The sequence below is a fragment of the Dama dama genome, chromosome 4 (genome assembly GCF_033118175.1).
Source record: "Dama dama isolate Ldn47 chromosome 4, ASM3311817v1, whole genome shotgun sequence".
Classification (NCBI taxonomy): domain Eukaryota; kingdom Metazoa; phylum Chordata; class Mammalia; order Artiodactyla; family Cervidae; genus Dama; species Dama dama.
In genome coordinates, this window is record NC_083684.1 from 62,315,875 (window position 1) to 62,334,181 (window position 18,307).

An 18,307-nucleotide genomic window follows, 5' to 3' on the forward strand; every position below is an offset into this window, starting at 1 on the left:
AGGCCCCGGCCCCCAGCCCCTCCTCTCCTAGACAGAGAAGTCAGGGACGCTGGTCATCGCTTCTCCAAGGACCCCGGGTACCGAGCTCCCAACCCCCTCCATTCTCAGATGCAGGAATCCACCTCTCCCGCTCCCTCCTCCCTCGGGGACGCAGGACTCCCGACTCCCCACCCCGCTTTTCCGCAGGACCCAGGACTTCCAGTCCTCCCAGCCGAGGGGCTCTGAGGGCTGGTGCTGGGAGGGGAGGCAGAGTCAGAGCCCGGTGTGGAGGTGGAAGCAAGGACTTGGACTCGAATTCTTCCTGGGTCTGCTCCTACCTTTGTGACAGTGCCTTATTTGCTCTGAGTTCCAGTTTCCTCATCACCAAAATACAGACAAAAGACTTGTTTCCTAAGGGACCCAGAGATTTGAAAAACCAGTCAGTATATAGAGAGAATAGGCACCAATGAGGTGTTTAGTGAACATTTTTTCAACGCCTCAATTAATGACAATTGCACCGGGTTAAATGCTTTGAAATCATTCTCTGAGTTAATCTTCACTTTGGCCCTATCAGGTGGGGAGCAGTTATGTTATTCCCATTTCACAGAGGAGACAACTGAGGCCCACAGAGGTGAAATCCCTTGAGGAAGGTCCAGAACTACCTAGAGTCTGGGTGCAGCCCACAGGGGTGACTTGGAGGGCCCCTCCTAGTCTTTCTCAGTGCTGCCCCCTGCCTCCCAGTGACACCCATATAAATATAATCTAAGTGAAAAATTGCAAATACTTTAAGACGTGTCTCTGAGGCTCATCTCCCTTTAATTAGACGACTCCCTCCCCCAGTTGCTGCCTATGTATACATTTTGCAGCCACCATCATACTGCTGATTAAAAGATGCTTGCTCCTTGGAAGAAAATCTATGACAAACCTAGACAGTGTATTAAAAAGCAGAGACATCACTTTGCCAACAAAGGTCCGTCTAGCCAAAGTTTTTCCAGTAGTCATGTACGGATGTGAGAGCTGGACCATAATGAACGTTGAGAGCCCAAGAATTGGTGCTTTCGAACTGTGGTGCTGGAGAAGCCTCTTGAGAGTCCCTCAGACAGCAAGGAGAGCCAATCAGTCAATCCTAAAAGAAATCAACCCTGAATATTTATTGGAAGGACTAACGCTGAAGCTGCAATACTCTGGCCACCTGATGTGACGAGCCGACTCATTGGAAAAGACCCTGATGCTGGGAAAGATTGAGGGCAGGAGGAGAAGGGGGCAACAGAGGATGAGATGGTTGGATGGCATCACCGATTCAATGGACATGGGTTTGAGCAAACTCTGGGACATAGTGAAGGACAGGGAACCCTGGCGTGCAAAGGGGTCCATGGAGTCGCAAAGAGTCGGACATGATTGAGCTACTGAACAACAACAAATCATACTCCAGGATCCCCCAGAATTGCCTTTTGAGCTCACTCCAAATCCTACCCTCAGTGCTTCTTGCTTTCTCCCAGATGGACCTACATTTGCACCCAAGAAATATTGCATGGGAGGAGGTGCACCCGCAGACATGTGCATGGAGGTACAAGCACCCCAAATAGCACTCTCACAGCCAGACCTCCACCCGGGGTCCACAAGCAGGGAGAGATGCGCAGCAGCATGCAGCAACGCACACAAGCAGAGTTGGGTACGCAGATGGGCTTGCCAGACCCCCATGATGTGTTCCCAAAGACGCCCTCAGGCATCAAGGAACAGCTGCAGTGCATCGACTGTGTGTGACTTTGGGAGTGGGAAGCATGGGTTCAAATCCCAGCTCTGCTCTCCTATCATTTGTGGCCTTGGGTGAATGACTTACATTCCTGGTGCCTCCATTTCCCCATCTATAAGTGAGGGTAATCTTTTTTTCCCCATTTTTTTTTTTTATTGGGAGGGTGATCATTTTTTAAACCCAGATTCCACCTCATTAGGTTATTCACCAGGATTAAATTCACCAGCGATTCAGAGAAAATGGTTAATGTTTACTGTTGTCGTAATTAGTAATTACATGCATTGGCTCATGGAGTCTTTTTTTTTTCCTTGGTTTGTTTATTTATCTATTTTGGCATGCGGGATCTTTCAATGCGGTGCATGGACTCTCTAGCTGTAATATATGGGCACCGTAGCTCTGCACCATGTGGGATCCTCGTTCTCGGACCAGGGATCCAACCCACATCGCAGAGCGAATTCTTTACCCCTGGATGACCAGGAGGAAGTCCCTGCTCATGGACTGTTTAATGTCATTTTACAAGTGAGGAAATTGAGGATCAGAGAGGGAAAGTGCCCTGCCCAAGGTCACACAGCTGGGAGGTGTCAAGAGTTGATTCAAAGCCACGTGGTCTGACTCTAGACTCCCAGCTTTCAGCCACTACATTGTTTGCATCTAGGAAGTTTGAGGACCTTGCCTGTTATCACCACTGGGGGTGTAGCAGAGTGCAGAGCACTGGACAGGGAAGCAGGAGACAGAGAGAGACATCCATTCAATTAAATCCACGCAGCTATTGGGCAGATACTGAGCATCTACTGAGCACCAGGCACTGTTCTAGGCACTAAGGATTTGACTGGGAAGAAAGCAGACAAAAATCCCAGCCTTGGAAAGGCTCATGGTCTAGTGGTGGAGACAGACGGTCATTAAATAACTCCATCTGAGGATCAACATCAATGAAAGAAAGTCTAGGGTGCTGTGTCTGAGAAGGAGGTCACAGAAGACTTCTCTGAGCAAGTGATATTTGAGTTGGCATAAACCAGGTGAAGATGAGGGAGGGGAGAGGACTCCTCCAGGGAGAGGAATCTGTCTGTGCAAAGCCTGGGGAGGAGGAAGTTTGGCACATGGAGGAGGGCTGGTGAGCACATAAGCTCCACGGTGGGGGGGGGGGGGGGGAGTCCTTTTGTTTATTGCTCTGTCCTTGCTGCCTGACACAGTGCCTCGCATGCAGTAGGCACTCAATAAACACTGGCTGGCTGAATGAATGAATGAGTGGAGGGATAAACAGAGAAGTGTATGTATGTATAAGGACTTTCCAAGCGTAGTGATAAAGGATCCGTTTGCCAGTGCAGGAGGCGCTAGAGATGCAGGTTCCATCCCTGGGTGAGGTATATCCCCTGGAGTAGGAAATGGCAACCTGGTACTCCAGTATTCTTGTCTGGAAAATTCCATGGACAGAGGAGCCTGGCAGGCTACAATTCATGGGGTTGCAAAGAGTCAGACACAACTGAGCCCACACATTCTCATGTGTGTATTTATGAGTTGGATGGGTGAATGGATGGATCAGTGGATAGGTGGATGGATGGGTGGATGGATGGATGAAGGGATGGTTGGATGAATGGATGGATAGCTGAGTGGGTGAATGAGTGGATCATGGCGTGGGTGGATGGATAGACGCATGCACGAATGAATGGATGAGTTTGCAAAGTACCTACAGACCCACAAAGAGCCTGCAGACCAATGCAGACACACACACCCAGAGACATGCGCAGTGTGTGTAAACACAGGCTCACCATTTCTCCTGGTGCTCCCGTGGGAGAACCAATGCGAAGAAGAGAGGCAGGCCATGCTGGCCGGGGCCTGTGTGGACAAGGGTCCAGGAAGGCAAACCCTTTGAGCAGAGCTACAAGCAGCCCCACCCCCGCTGCGGCGCTGACATAATTTCTGGAATAGAAAGAAAATGCTGATTCAGGGATTTGTGTCCCAGGCTGCATGCCAGGCCAGGGAGTGGGACAGAGATGATCCTAGAGAGTTGGGATAAGCGGCAGTGGCAGGCAGGTGGGGCTAAGGCAGAAACACAGGGAAGGAGGCAGAGAGATTGAAACAGAGATGGCAAATAAAGTGATGGAGACACAGAGAGACACAAAGACAGAGACAGGGACATGCAGAAAGGTACAGAGACCCAGAGAATGGGAGGCAGATAAAGTCAGAGACATGTGACAGAGGGATTCAAAGTCAGGCACAGAGAGAGATGAATGGGGCAGGGTTCCAGCGACAGACAGGTAGGGAGAAAAGAACAAATCACAGAGGAAAATGAAGACACAGAGAGATGGGAATTTAAGAGACCCAGATGCCAGAGGGAAGAAGAGAGAAACAGACACCCAGAGATGCAGAGAGAGAAACACCCAAAGAGAGAAGAAAGAGCCCCAGGGAGGCAGCTAAAGCCTGAGGCTGAGCTAAGAACTGGGAAAGGGGGCAACCTTCAACTGAGTGTCTCTTTTGTGTCTGGCTCACATGTGGGGGCTTTGCTTTATTTAAGCACCATTAGCCCTTCAAGGCATCATTGTTGGCAAGAGAGGAGGAAACCAAGGCTCTAAGAGGAGAAGACATTTGCCCAGGGTTGCACAGCCTTGACATGGCGTTTGACGATAGTCCGTTTGACTCCAGAGTCCATACTCACTTCTTCATTCTGTGTTACATCACGTGGACCGAGAGGGAGAGGGCAGTGGGCTTGGGGGTTGCTGAGTGCGGGTCACAGTAACAGAGGGGAATCGTCACTCACTTATTCAGTCAACAGTCACGTTCCACACTTTCCTGATGCTGGAGAACCAGAGAGGAGTCAGGGATGGTCTGGAGTGGGAGGCAGACAAAGACCCAAATCCCTGAGCAAGACAGGCAGAGTGCACCGTATTCAGAGGCCTGGGGTGGGCGGGGGGCGGTGGGGAAGCAGATAAAGAATGTGCAGAGAAAGGAGACAGAAAACACAACAGATAGGAGGAGTCAGAGAAGGCTTCCTGGAGGAGGGGGCACTTGAGCTGCTTTTGAAAGGATGAGGGCATTTGGGCACCGGGAAAAGGCAGCATGTGGAGAGTGGGGACAGAGGTGAGGGATTAATTAAATAAAGTAATTAGTAAAACGTGGCTGAAGAGTGTTTTGAAGGTACGAGGTGAGAGAGGAAGCTAGGACCAGATCATGTATCTGTCAAACGCCTGACTGAAATGTTGTCCAAGGTGCTGAGGAGCCATGGGAGGGCCGAATACAGGGGAGGGGTCAGCTCTTAGTGCCAAAAGACCCCTCTGAAACCTTGTGGGGAAGAGACTGGAGGATGTGAGGGAGGAGGAGTCTACGGGGGGAGGGTCCAGGCAGGAAAGGACCTTGAAACCAGAGTGGGTATTGGGCTGTGGGAATGAAGAGAAGAAAGAGCAGAGTCAGGAAGCAGAAGGGATAGAGTTTGGAGACTGATGGGCTGTGCAGGCTGGGTGTGCCTGTGGCCATTAGAGTGAAAAATGTTTCCTCTCCTATAGGGATGAACTTGGCAACTAGAAATAAAGGACAGTCTGATGGGAGAGAAAAAGACATAAGGATGCTGAGAGGGAGGCTGGGCTGCAAAGGAACTGGGTCTGGAAACGAGTCTACCGAAGTCTGGACTACTGTAATTACCAGTGACAGAGACTCAAATAACTCAAGCAATACACGGAATTAATTGAGTGAGTGATGGCTTCAGGCACAGCTAGATCTAGGTGCCTCAAACATCATCAGGAATCTGTCTGTATCCTTGGTTTCTGCTTTCCTCCTGTTGTCTTTGCATTCAGGCAGGCTCTCTCCCCATATGGCAATGTGATGGTCCCCAGCAGCTCAAACCTAGGCTCCAACCAGCCTCTTAACCTCACTGGAAAAAGAAAGACCCTCTTGTATAATGGATCTAGCAAAAGTCCAAGGTTGACTATCCTAGATTGCGTTTCAGGCTCAATTTAGTTTAGTCTCTCAGTCGTGTCCAATTCTTTGTGCCCCCATGGACCGCAGCATGCCAGGCCTCCCTGTCTATCAGCAACTCCCGGAGCTTACTCAAACTCATGTCCATCAAGTTGGTGATGCCATCCATGCACCTCATCCTCTGTCATCCTCCTCTCTCCCACCTTCAATCTTTCCCAGCATCAGGGTCTTTTCAAATGAGTCAGTTCTTTGAATCAGGTGGCCAAAATACTGGAGTTTCAGCTTCAGCATCAGTCCTTCCAATGAATATTCAGGACTGATTTCCTTTAGGATTGGCTGGTTTGATCTCCTTGTAGTCCAAGGGACTCTCAGGAGTCTTCTCCAACACCACAAACATTAGTGACTCAGAAAATCGAGGTGCTACTACTAAAAAGCAGAGAACCAATCCTTATCAAGCAGGAATAACCGACAGTTAAGGCAACGATCAGCTGAAGTGGAGAGAAGGCTTGAGACACAGGTAACAGAGACAGACTGAGAAAGACAAAATAAGGGGAAAAGTCTGGGCTCCCCTCCCCTGCAGAGAGCTCGGCAGACAGAGAAGAGATGCCCTGTGGGCACCTCTGTGGCTACACTCCTTCACTCCCAGCCCCTCCCCCACCCATTGGAGGTACCATGGCAACCAGTCCCTGCTCACCTTTCCCTCCCTCATATAGAACTCAGTTTCTGTCTGAATCTCGCCTGTATCTACCCAGTTCCTGCGTGAGACAGGGATGAGCGGAGGGCAAGTGGGAACAGAAAAGGGATGACAGAGGCGGGGAAGACAAGGGGCCGGACAGAGGCAGCTATGAGAGAAGAGAGATGGGGAAAGAGGGGAAAAGGGGGCTGGGAGAGATGGGGAGAGAGGTAGGGAGACAGAGAGGGGGTGACAGGGTTAGAGAGAGCCAGAAAACAATGAAGACAGAGAGGGCTGGGGGGCTGGGGAGATGTTGGGGAAACTGATGGAGGAGACTGGGGAGATGGAACAAGGGAAGGGGAGAGATGTGGGGAGAAAGAGGGCAGAGAAAACGAGGGAAAGAGTAGAGGAGAGATGGGGAGAGCGACAAGGAGAAGTCAGGATAAAGAAATGGGGGGAGAGGGAGGAAGGGAGGGGGACAGAGACGTGGGGAGCACATGAGGAAGACAGTGCAAGTGACAGGGGTGGGGAAAGAGGCTCGAGGAGACCGGGAGACGTTGAGGAAGAAAAAGGAAGCTGGGAAAGAAGGAACTGGGACACACAGGGGGTCCCAGGGATGAAAGGAAACCAGATACCTCTGTGGACTCAGCCGTCCACATTTTTCCCCCGGGGCTTCAAGAACAAGAAGGAGGAAGCAGCGGGGAGACAGAGCTGGGGCGGGTGGCCCAGTCAGAGCTCTTCTCCCCGTCCTCCTGAGACAACCCTCACCCGCCTTCCCAGGATGCAACAGGAGGTGGAGCCCCTGTGCTCCTCCGCCATGGGCAACCCCGGCATGCACAGGGAGGCAGGTAACTGTGCGTTTGTACGCAAGCGTGGGGGTGGAGGGCCTTCATCCGAGCTTTGTGTCACCGCCTGCCTTGCGGCGTGGCCGTGAGTGAGTTACTGGCCTTCCAAAGACAGAGCTGCCCTCAAATTCTTGTGTTCACTAGGCAGTACCCTTTAAGACCTCAAACCGCCATTTCCCGTGAGTCTTTGCAGTTCCCTGGCCAACGTTCTGGACCCGGAACTACATTTCCCATGAGTCGCTGGGGCATTAACAACTCTTCTGGAGGCCATGAGCCCCCAGAGACCCGCTGCCCTGGTCCCTCACACCCTTTTTGTCTCCACCACCGGACTCAGCATCTTCTCCCAAAGCTACTCCTTCTCCCTGCTTTCCATCTTTGAATGACCCTACGACCAACCCAATCCAGACCCCAGGCATTGTTCTGCCGACTCCCGTTCCCTCCCATTGATATCAGTCCCTAACCCTGTCTTCGTTCTCATTCTCTCTGTCCCGTCCCCACATCCCCAGCTCAGGGCTTGTCCTCTTCCAATGGACCCTTTCTCCACCTAACTCCCTGGCTTCCAGTTTCTTCCCTCCCACCCATCCCCTACGTAGCTCCAGAGAAAACTTTCTGACACACAGCACTAACCCTGTCTCTCCCTTGCTCGCAGTTCTTCCATGTTCCCCATCCCTCCCAGGATAGGGCACCAGCCCCTCAATCCAGTGTTTGAGGCCCTATGTAGCCTGCGCCAGCTGTCAGGCTCATCTTCCAGGGCTGCCTACTTCTGCTCTACTTTAGCACAGCTCATTCATTCATTCATTTTCTCAGTGAACATTTCTAAAGTAATATCTTGGTGACAATTCATTTGGCTAGCAGGTAATACAAAATTGGACTTAAGGCAGTATAAAGAATTGTTGTTGTTCAGTTGCTAAGTTGTGTTTGACTCTTAGCGACCCCATGAACTGTAGCCCTCCAGGCTCTTCTATCCGTGGGATTTCCCAGACAAGGATACTGGAGTGGGTTACTGTTTCCTTCTCCAGGGGATTTTCCCAACCCAGGGATCAAACCCAAGTTTCCTGCTTGGCAGGCAGATTCTTTACCACTGAGCCACGTGGGAAGCCCAGTATAAAGAATAGGAAAGACATTATCTCGCTGTAAAAGAAGTCTATAGGTGGAGCAGGGTTTGTGTTTGGGTGGATCAGCAGCTCAGTGAATATTATTGAGAAGCTGATTTCTGTTTCCCTGCTTTTTGGTCTGGGATATATCCCTTTTGCACACCAGCTTGCATACCTCATGGTCACCAAATGGCTGCCAAAGTTCCAGGCATCACGTCCAAAGGTTTTAATCTTAAGAATTCCAAATAATCTCTCCTCATATCTCATTGGCCAGCACTAAGCACCTATTCACTCTTGTCTCAATGCCTGGCAAAAAGAATGAAATTATTATGATTATTTTAGTCATTGGGTCTATGCCTCAGGTGGGAGAAAGTTTTTAAAGGATTTCTATCTAATCTACTTCAGATTCCAATTAACCAGGATCTCTAGGACTGGGGCCCTAGCATCTATAGTTTTTGACTGCTTGCCAGGTAATTATAATGAGCAGTAAGGGTCAAAGGCATTGGTTTACACTGGATGAGATAGTTCTGAGGATCCTGGGGATTGGTGAGCCTCACCTGGTTCCCTCCCCATCTCTCCCATGGGTGGGGAATGGACACTCCTCAAGTGAGGAATAAGAATGGAAATCATTGATGGGGTCTCCTTTCTGGGTGTTGGCTGTAAGCACCTACTCTGTGCCAGGTGCTAGGCTAGGCACAGTAAACGCTCTAGTGGCAAAACGAACAGTTTCTCTGTCCTCCAGTCTCTGTTAGTGTCTTTGAAAACCTCTTCCATTTGGAGACCCCCCAACTCCACATCATCTCTAACCTAGACTGAGGCACCCACCTGATAAGTATACTTTTTGTATCAACTCAGTTCAGTTACTCAGTCATGTCTGACTCTTTGTGCCCCCATGGACTGCAGCATGCCAGGCTTCCCTGTCCATCACCAACTCCCGGAGCTTTCTCAAACTCACGTCCATCGAGTTGGTGATGACATTCAACCATCTCATACTCTGTCATCCCTTTCTCTTTCAATCTTTCCCAGCATCAGGGCCTTTTCCAAGGAGTTAATTCTTCACATCAGGTGGCCAAAGTATTGGAGCTTCAGCTTCAGCATCAGTCCTTCCAATGAATATTCAGGGATGATTTCCTTTAGGATTGACTGGTGTGATCTCTTGCAGACCAAGGGACTCTCAAGAGTTTTTTTCCTGCTGTGCTAATTTGCTTCAGTCATGTCCGACTTTTTGCCACCCCATGGACTGCAGCACGCCAGGTGTCCCTGTCCTTCATGATAGCCTGGAGTTTGCTCAAATTCATGTTTATTCAGTCAGTAATACCATCCAACCATCTCATTCTCTATCATCACCTTCTCCTCCTGCCTTCAATCTTTCCCAGCATCAGGGTCTTTTCCAATGAGTCAGTTCTTCATATCAGGTGGCTAAAGTATTGGAGCTTCAGCTTCTGCATCAGTCCTTCCAATGAATAATTCAGAACTAATTTCCTTTAGGATTGATTGGTTTGATCTCCTTGAAGTTCAGTGGACTCTCAAGAGTCTTCGCCAACACCAGTAGAACTCCAACAGTTCAAAAGCATCAAAGCTTTATGTTGAGTGGCATTGAGTTGACCAGTTGACTCATTTTGTAGATCAATATTTGTTCATTTCAGTTTTTCTGTTTTCTTTGTGGTATTTTGGAACCAGTAACATTTTTAGCTTGTCAGGTTGCAAATTTTGGCTTAGGCCATTAGAAAGCCTGTGGGTCCCAAGTGGTTTGCCTGTAGTAATGAATGAAATGACCCAGCCTGTTCTCATGCAAGGAAGGTAGACATGACACACGTCATCTCACAAATAATTAATAACCTACAATTGCAATAAGTACTCCTTAGCTTTGGGACTGAAGAGAATTTTGGGAATATTCTCTTTTGCTTAAAGACTTTAGCGCCCCACCCACACATCCTGTGATGCCTCTGCATAAAATATCCCTTTCTTTGCAATTTCTTTCTTTCTTTCTTCTTCTTCTTTTTTTTTAATGAGGAGGGTCTCTGCCATTTCTTTATTTGGCAAGCTCCTCTTGTGTCCTGAAAGTCTCATGGTAGACATCACCTCCTCCAAGGAGCCTGCCTTGATTGCCCCCAGACTGTCCACCTTGCGACACCTCCACTGTAACAAGTACTGCACTTTACAGTGACCGCTTTCCCCACCAGACCAAAGGCTCTTGGAGGGCAGGGTGGAGGTCTCATTAATCTCTTTGTCTGCATCATCCTTCAGGGCACACAGGAGGCCTTGGAGGTGTCTGTTGATGTTTGAAAGTATTATGTTTACTCAGTTTTTCAATAAGTACTCATTTATAAATGTATACCTTTATTAAGTTATGCATATACATTGAAACAAATATATTAAAATCGTGGTTGTAATTTAGGAATCTTTATTTCTAATGCCACATTTCATGAGAAACAGTTTTATTCACATTTTAAACATATCACTTTGATGTTGCTAGAGTCATTTTCCAAGTCATTTCACACACTTTTCCAGGGCGTATAATTTTATTTCTAAGTTATCTGTGATAGGAATTTAAAAGATTTTTCTCTGCTATGGAAAAATTCAAACATTCACAAAAATAGAGAAAATGTTTAATAAATTCACACATTCCAGTACCTAACTTCAATAACTATCAATATTTTGCTAATCTTCTTGCACCTAGGCACCCCCACACACACTTTTTTGGGGGACATTCTATAGGACAAATTTGTTTTAAAACAAGTTTTAGAAAACAGACCTACCATGCCATTAATTACAACCAGCAAAAATTCATAAATTTTTCTTGAATATCATCTCATCTAGTACATATTTGAATTTCCCTAATTATTAAGAACATTCATTTTTCACAGTTGGATTGTTTTAATTAAGATCCAAACAAAGACAATATATTGCATTTGATGATTATATCCCTTCAGTCTTTATCCAGTGAATTCTTACAACTAGGTGCCTGGTGCTTTGCTAGATGCCAAGAGCAGAAGACAAGCCCCTGACCTCATGTTGTTCACATTATAATTAGAGACTCATAGAAATAAATGTAAAAGTGCAGCTGTGATGACAGCCAATACATCATGTTATGCATTCAAGACAGGAACTCTTCACATGCTCAAGGAGACGTGATGAGCTAAGTGAGGGGGAAGAGAGCTCCATGTGGATTTACAGCATGTATCAAGGTCCTGTAGCAGGAGGGGGGGCATGGAGAGTTCAAGTCACAGAAGCGTGATGTTTCTGGAATGCAGCAAGTGAGGAGGTCGATGGTGTCTGATCAGGCTTGAGACATCAGCAGGGTTTGGTCCTATGTGGTCTTGGTCTTAATTTATCCCAAAGACAATGAGAAGTCCTGGGAGAGTTTTGAGGAAAGTGGTGATGGTGATGTGGTCGGATCTACATTTCAAAATGCTATTCTGAGGCTTTCCTAATGGCTCAATGGTAAAGAATCCAATGCAAAAGTCATGGCTTCGATCCCCATGGGGGATCCCATGGGAAGATCCCACATGCCCTGGGACAACTAGGCCTGTGGGCCACAACTACTGAGGCTGTGTGCTGCAGCTATTGAAGCCTGCATGCCTAGAGCCCATGCTTCACAACAAGAAAAGCCACTGCAGTGAGAAGCCTGCACACCACAACTAGGAAGTAGCCTGCGCTCTCTGCAACTAAAGAAAAACCCATGTAGCAATGAAGAGCCAGCACAGCTCAAAATAAATAAATAAATAAAATTATACACAATTATTATAAAATTATAATCATTAAATTAAATATATAATTAAATATTAAATTGAATTTATAATTAAATAAAATTATTATAAAAATTATAAATAATAATTATAATTATAAAACAAACCAAGAAACGGTAGCAAAAAATGCTATTCTAATGGGATGAATGAAGGAGAGAGGGAGAGAAAGAGATTGAGAAGTTAGGAAGCTGTTGTCTAGACAATAATGGGATGAGAGGCAGTGGACTGGGGGACTGAGAACATGTTCTGGATCCAGATGGCTTGATTTTTATCATGATTCTATCGCTTGGGCTGTGTGACCTTGGGAAAATCACATAACTTCTCTGTGCTTCTCTGTGTGGTGGGGAAGTGCCTAGATGGAACAAGATTGGCAAAATATTGATATTGATTGAAGCTAGGTATTGGAACATTTGGGTTCATTATGCATCCTAATGCAAATAACTGACTCATTTGAAAAGACCCTGATGCTGGGAATGATTGAAGGCAGGAGGAGAAGGGGACGACAGGATGAGATGCTTAGATGGTGTCACTGACTCTATGGACATGAGTTTGAGCAAGCTCTGGGAGTTGATGATGGACAGGGAAGCCTGGCGTGCTGCAGTCCATGGGATCATAGAGTCAGACAGGACTGAGTGACTGAACTGAACTGAACTGATACATTGTCTTTAGTTTAGTGTTAAACTACACTACCTCAGAAGTTGTTGTGAGGATTCAATGGAAAGAACTTTAAAAGGTGTTTGGCTTTATAAAAGGGACTGTAAACATGTAGTTATTGTTAAGTGGACAGACTTGAGAAGGAGATGACTACATTGGAAGGATGGAAGGCAGGCCAGGATGGCCGGACAGAAACGCAGAGAGGTCAGCAGAGGGACCATACGTGATGCAGGGCAGGTGGTTCTCAAAGGGGATCTGTTTAAAATGCAGATTCTCATCCCATAGGTCTGGAGGGGACCCTGAGAGGCTCCCCCAGACCACACACTGAGGGATGAGTCCCCAAAGCAGGGGAGGACTTTATCCTGAAGGCAAGAGAAAGCCTCTGGAAATTTGTGAGCCTCTGAGAGGAAAAGATCACCCCAGTTGCCCTGCTAAAACAGATGGAGGTGGGAGGACCAGGACTAGAGAGGGGGGCTTACTGAGGTACAAGCCGAGCCATCTTGACACCCTGAAGCTAAAGGCTGCCAGGAGTAGAGCTGGGACATAGCCGAGTGCTGGAGACAGCCTGTCCCAGCTCACGAGAGCTGAGTGATGACGTTTGTAAGCTGGTTGTTAAAACCATGAGTGAGTGAGTGAAAGTCACTCAGTGATGTCTGACTCTTTGTGATCCCAGGGACTATACAGTCCATGAAATTCTCTAGGCCAGAATACTGGAGTAGGTAGCCTTTCACTTCTCCAGGAGATCTTCCCAACCCAGGGATCAAACCCAGGTCTCCCGCATTGCAGGAAGACCCTTTACCAGCTGAGCCACAAGGGAGGCCCTGTTAAAACCGTGGGTACCATGACATTGGTCAGGGTGGGCGTACCCACACCATGAAAACTAGTGCCTGCTGAGAGAGAGAAAACACTTATAGTACACCACACAGTCTACTGAACTGTAATGAAGGAGATGGTAACACATCAACGACTGAATAAAATGTTGCTAGAGAAGACTTGGGGCTTCCCAGGTGGCACTAGTGGTAAAGAACCTGGCTGCCGAGTGACGTGACACGCAGCAGGCGGAGAGGGTGTTCGCGCCCTCGCTCCTTCCTCTTTCTCGACTCCATCTTCGCGGTAGCGGTAGCGTTGTCCGCGATCTAGTCGCCAACATGCAGCTCTTTGTCCGAGCCCAGGAGCTACACACTCTCGAGGTGACCGGCCAGGAGACGGTCGCCCAGATCAAGGCTCATGTAGCTTTGCTGGAGGGCATCGCTCCAGAAGATCAAGTCCTGCTCCTGGCTGGCACACCCCTAGAGGATGAGGCTACTCTGGGCCAGTGTGGCGTGGAGGCTCTGAGCACTCTGGAAGTAGCCGGCCGCATGCTTGGAGGTAAAGTCCATGGTTCCCTGGCCCGTGCTGGGAAAGTGAGAGGTCAGACTCCCAAGGTGGCCAAGCGAGAGAAGAAGAAGAAGAAGACTGGCAGGGCCAAGAGGCGTAGGCAGTACAACCGGCGCTTTGTCAATGTTGTGCCCATCTTTGGCAAGAAGAAGGGCTCTAATGCTAACTCCTAAGTCCTCTGTAGTCTTGGCTTTCTCTAATAAAGCCACTTAACACCCCCCCCCCAAAAAAAAAACAAAAAACAAAACAACAACGAAAAAAAGAACCTGGCTGCCAATGCAGGAGACATGAGACATGGGTTTGATCCCTTGGTTGCAAAGATCCCCTGGCGGAGGGCCTGGCAACCCACTCCAGTATTCCTGCCTGGAGAATTCCATGGGCAGAGGAGCCTGCTGGGCTAGAGTCCATAGGGTCACAAAGAGAAAGAGGAAATGGATTATGTGGGACAACTAGCAGTTGGCCATAAGAGAGATCAATCAGCTGATGAAGGGGATATGTAGAAGAGCTCAGATTTGAGAGCTGTTATCGAGCTCCAATCAGGAGGGCAGTTCTGAGGGTGCTGGAGAAACCACAGACCGGATTCAAATGCTGCTGTGCTGAAGGAGCCAGGCTAGGGTGACTGAACAGGAGGCAGAAAGGGACAGGTCCCTTCCTTGTCCTCCTGCCTTGCAGTCTCCCTCTTGTGCCCCCTTTAGGCAGAGTCTAAGGGGACCCCAAAAGTTGGAAGGGAAATTGGGTTAGTAGTGAGTCCCAGCTCTGGGGTATCCCACAGCTGGGTGGGGTAGGGTGGAATTTGGGGCTGAGACAAAACAGCCGAATAACTGGCAGAGGAGCTATCCCAGGAGTGGCATGGACAGTCACTTGGTGATGCCATTTAAGCAGAATAAGGTGTGAGGAGTGCTCAGGGCAACCGATGTACTTGGGTTTTCCATCCCCAGGAGCGCTCCTTGTGGACCGAGAGAACCCAGAGGAGACGCAGGCGCGGAGCCTGGGCAGACCTGTCAAATCCTCGTGAGTGGTCCCTGGCCCCGTGATTTCTGACCTCAGCTCCTCTGAGCGTCAGGGCACTGACCCCTGACCTTGGGAGGGCCCTGCCCGCTGGCTCTGTTCCCAGGAAACAGTATCTGCGTCAGGTCATTGCAGAATACGAGGCGCTGGACCGAGAGCTCCCATGTATCCGCAAGTTCCCCATGCCGCCTGCCGCTCAGCCGCTCTGTCTGTGCATGGAGACCTTGGTGAGTGGCCCTCCCCCAGCCCGTGACCCCAGGTCCCTGCTGGGGCGGTGGACAGGATTTGAATCCAAGATCTGCAGCTTAGCAGCTGAGGGCCTGGCACCGGGATAAGTGGCTGAAAATAAACTGTGAATTTGTCAAAGGGGCCATCGTTGAGAGAAGCGGAGAGAAGGGAGACAGAGGACAGGGGGAATCCTGCTAATCCGTCTACTAGGAAATTCTGTAAAATGGACAGATAGTGCAAAAACTCATTTTAAAAAGGCTCAGGTGTTTGACAGATTCAGTGAAGTGGTTACACCATGTATGGCTTCTGTGGCCATTCCTGCTTCAGCGGAGGTAGCTATTAAGGTCTCACCCTTTAATTTGAGAATTAAATGAGGCTTGCCAGGCACAAGCCTCTGAATGTTCCCTCAGCTGATCTGTGTCACTTTACCCCAACGCAAAGTGATCACCGTTCTTGTTGATAAGGCTAATCCACACTCCATTGCTTCTCTGTGTCTTTTTACATGCGATACCCCCCATCCCCACCTCCGCTCAACATATACACCCAAGGCTTGCTTTCCTGGAGGTGACTGACTTCTTGATTTCATTGTAGCTTCTCGGCAATTTTATATATGACATATGGTATCACCCTCCACACTGTTATCTGAGACTGAAACGTGGTTAGCAATCAGTATGTTTTCTGAATGTTAAATAGATTGCTGCTGCTGCTGCTGCTAAGTCACTTCAGTCGTGTCCAACTCTGTGCGACCCCATAGACAGCAGCCCACCAGGCTCCTCTGTCCCTGGGATTCTCCAGGCAAGAACACTGGAGTGGGTTGCCATTTCCTTCTCCAATGCATGCATGCATGATAAGTTGCTTCAGTTGTGTCCAACTCCATGCGACCCTATGGACAGCAGCCCACCAGGCTCCTCTGTCCACAGGTTTCTCTAGGCAAGAATACTGGAGTGGGTTGCTATTTCCTCCTCCGTTAAATAGATTGACAAGATGTCAACCCCTTCCCTACCATTCTTATTTATTGACAAAGGAACAGTCCTTAAAATGCTAATATGACTATAAAAGGAAAAATGTAGGGCTTAAATCCTTGCGGAAATCTTCAAGGGCTGCCAAAACCTCACCATCCAACGCAGGCTGCTGGAAAAGTTTTCAATAGATGGGCAAAGTTGGCCAACTGGTGAATCATTCAGCCGACTGTTCACTGACTTTTGGCAAATCGGCTTGGTGAGGATTGATTTTATTTTTCCCCTGAGAATGACCTAGAATGGCAGCAGATGCCTTTCTACCTGAAAGATTCCTATCCTCCTCGCTCTGGCAGATTCTGCAGATGGGGTCTAGGGTGGGGACTTTTGCACCTGGACTTAACTCGGGTGTTGCCGACATCCCCAGCCTGAAGAGGACCTTACCCACGTGGAGGTGCTGGAGGCCCTGGAAGCCGAGTTCCCCGGGGCCATGGAGAGTGGGCGCGTGAGCAGCATCCGCTTTGAGAACATGAACGTCATCTGTGGGACTGCTGGGCGCCGGGACCGGTGAGTCCTTGGCGGGGCTGAAGGGCTTGGAGTTGTAGGCCCGCCGTGAACAGGATGAGGGGGCGGAGCCGAGAGTGAGGGCGGAGAAAGGCGAGGCGGGGACTTCGGATGGGCGTGGCCGGGAGCTAACGGGCGGTGCGGGCCAACAGGAAGCGCAGCGAGGGGCGGGGCGGGGCGGGGACAGACAGTGAGGAGGCGGGGCCGGGAGTGAGGGCGGGGAGAGGCGGGGCGGAGCGGAGACCTTGGGTGGGCGTGGTCGGGAGTCAGGGCGGGGAGGAGACAGACAGTGAGGGGGCGGGGCCTGGAGCGCCCAGAGAAGGTTGTGATAGATAGAAGGACCTCTACCTGTCTGAAAGGCGGCGCTAGCGGTAAAGAACCTGCCTGCCAATGCAGAAGACGTAAGAGACAAGGGTTCCATCCCTGGGTGGGGAAGGTCCCTTGAAGGAGGGCATGGCAACGCACTCCAGTATTCTTGCTTGGATAATCCCATGGACAGAGGAGCCTGTCAGGCTAGAGGAACCTGATGGGCTACGGTCCATAAGGGAGCAGAGTCGGACACGACTGAAACGACTTTGTACGCACCCACACGGATGCCTAGACGGGGCGAAGCCGAGAGTGGGTGCGGTGGGGGAGCAGGGCCAGGTGAGATCGGAAAAGAAGGCGGGATCTGGAGAGAGGAGCCAGAATTTCAGTGACCCAGGTGGTGACGGGGGTGCACAAGACCGAGGTGTGGAGTCGGAACAGCACCTATGAGCCTGAGCACCTTGCAGGGGCGGGGTCAGAGTGATCCCGTGGCGCTAGACTGTCTGGTGGCGGGCGGGACCAGGCCTGAGAGCAGCGCTGGAGGGGCGGGGCGGCCAGTGCAGTGGCGGTTTAGAAATGTGGAGCCTCGACAGAACCAGGCTGAGGGAAGACAGAGCCTAGACTGACCCTGTGAGGGTCGAAGAACAGATTGACCCCGACGAGAGTGCAGGGCTGGCGAGTTTAGGGACGCAGCGACGGGTTGAGGGACGAGTCGGTAAACGAACTCAGGGATCAGGCAAGGGCTGCTCCAGCAACCAGAGGCGGGGCTGGGGCCTCCAACGATTCCCCCTCCGTCTCCGCCCCGCTCCTCTCCTCCTGGCCTTGTCCCCTCGCAGGTGGCTCATCATGGTCACGGACTTCCAGACTCGCTCGCGCCTGCTGCGCTCGGGGCTCCGACTCCGCGGGAACCTGCACCCTCTCGTGCGCCACGACGAACTGCTGCTGAGCGATTACCGCCTGCACCTGCGCCGCGCCCTGGTCCGACGGCGCATGCTCGAGGCTCTGGGGGCGGAGCCGACCGAAGAAGACTGACATTTGGGGGGGCGGGCCCCGGCTGCGCCTGCGCACCGCCCCGCTGGCTCGGGATACCCACCCGGAACCTCAGAGGAAAAGGGGAGTTGCCTCCCCAGGAAGGAGGCGGGGTCGGCTCGAGGGGGTGGATACTGTGAGTTTAATTATAAAGAATGACCTGGTACAAAAGCCATTTCTCTCTGC

At 50.0% G+C, this 18,307-nt stretch overlaps 2 protein-coding genes across 2 annotated transcripts; both read left to right on the forward strand.

The window, feature by feature from the left end:
* Positions 1–7,092: 7,092 nt before the first annotated feature.
* Positions 7,093–18,124, forward strand: C4H19orf81 (chromosome 4 C19orf81 homolog). Its single transcript, XM_061140585.1, has 5 exons — positions 7,093–7,159; positions 14,969–15,041; positions 15,145–15,265; positions 16,650–16,789; positions 17,929–18,124. The coding sequence occupies exons 1-5, from the start codon at positions 7,093–7,095 to the stop codon at positions 18,122–18,124; spliced, it is 597 nt and encodes a 198-aa protein (XP_060996568.1).
* On the forward strand, positions 13,721–14,244 carry LOC133054724 (ubiquitin-like protein FUBI). The gene has a single exon (XM_061139988.1). The coding sequence runs from the start codon at positions 13,802–13,804 to the stop codon at positions 14,201–14,203; it is 402 nt and encodes a 133-aa protein (XP_060995971.1). The 5' UTR covers positions 13,721–13,801; the 3' UTR covers positions 14,204–14,244.
* Positions 18,125–18,307: the final 183 nt, after the last annotated feature.

What these genes read in the sequence shown, in the direction of transcription:
- C4H19orf81 (XM_061140585.1), top strand. Translation starts at nt 7,093, where the DNA reads ATGCAACAGGAGGTGGAGCCCCTGTGCTCCTCCGCCATGGGCAACCCC. An exon ending in GGCAGACCTGTCAAATCCTC is followed by an intron (nt 15,042 to 15,144) that starts GTGAGTGGTCCC and finishes CTCTGTTCCCAG; the next exon opens with GAAACAGTATCTGCGTCAGG. An exon ending in GTCTGTGCATGGAGACCTTG is followed by an intron (nt 15,266 to 16,649) that starts GTGAGTGGCCCT and finishes CGACATCCCCAG; the next exon opens with CCTGAAGAGGACCTTACCCA.
- LOC133054724 (XM_061139988.1), top strand. Translation starts at nt 13,802, where the DNA reads ATGCAGCTCTTTGTCCGAGCCCAGGAGCTACACACTCTCGAGGTGACC.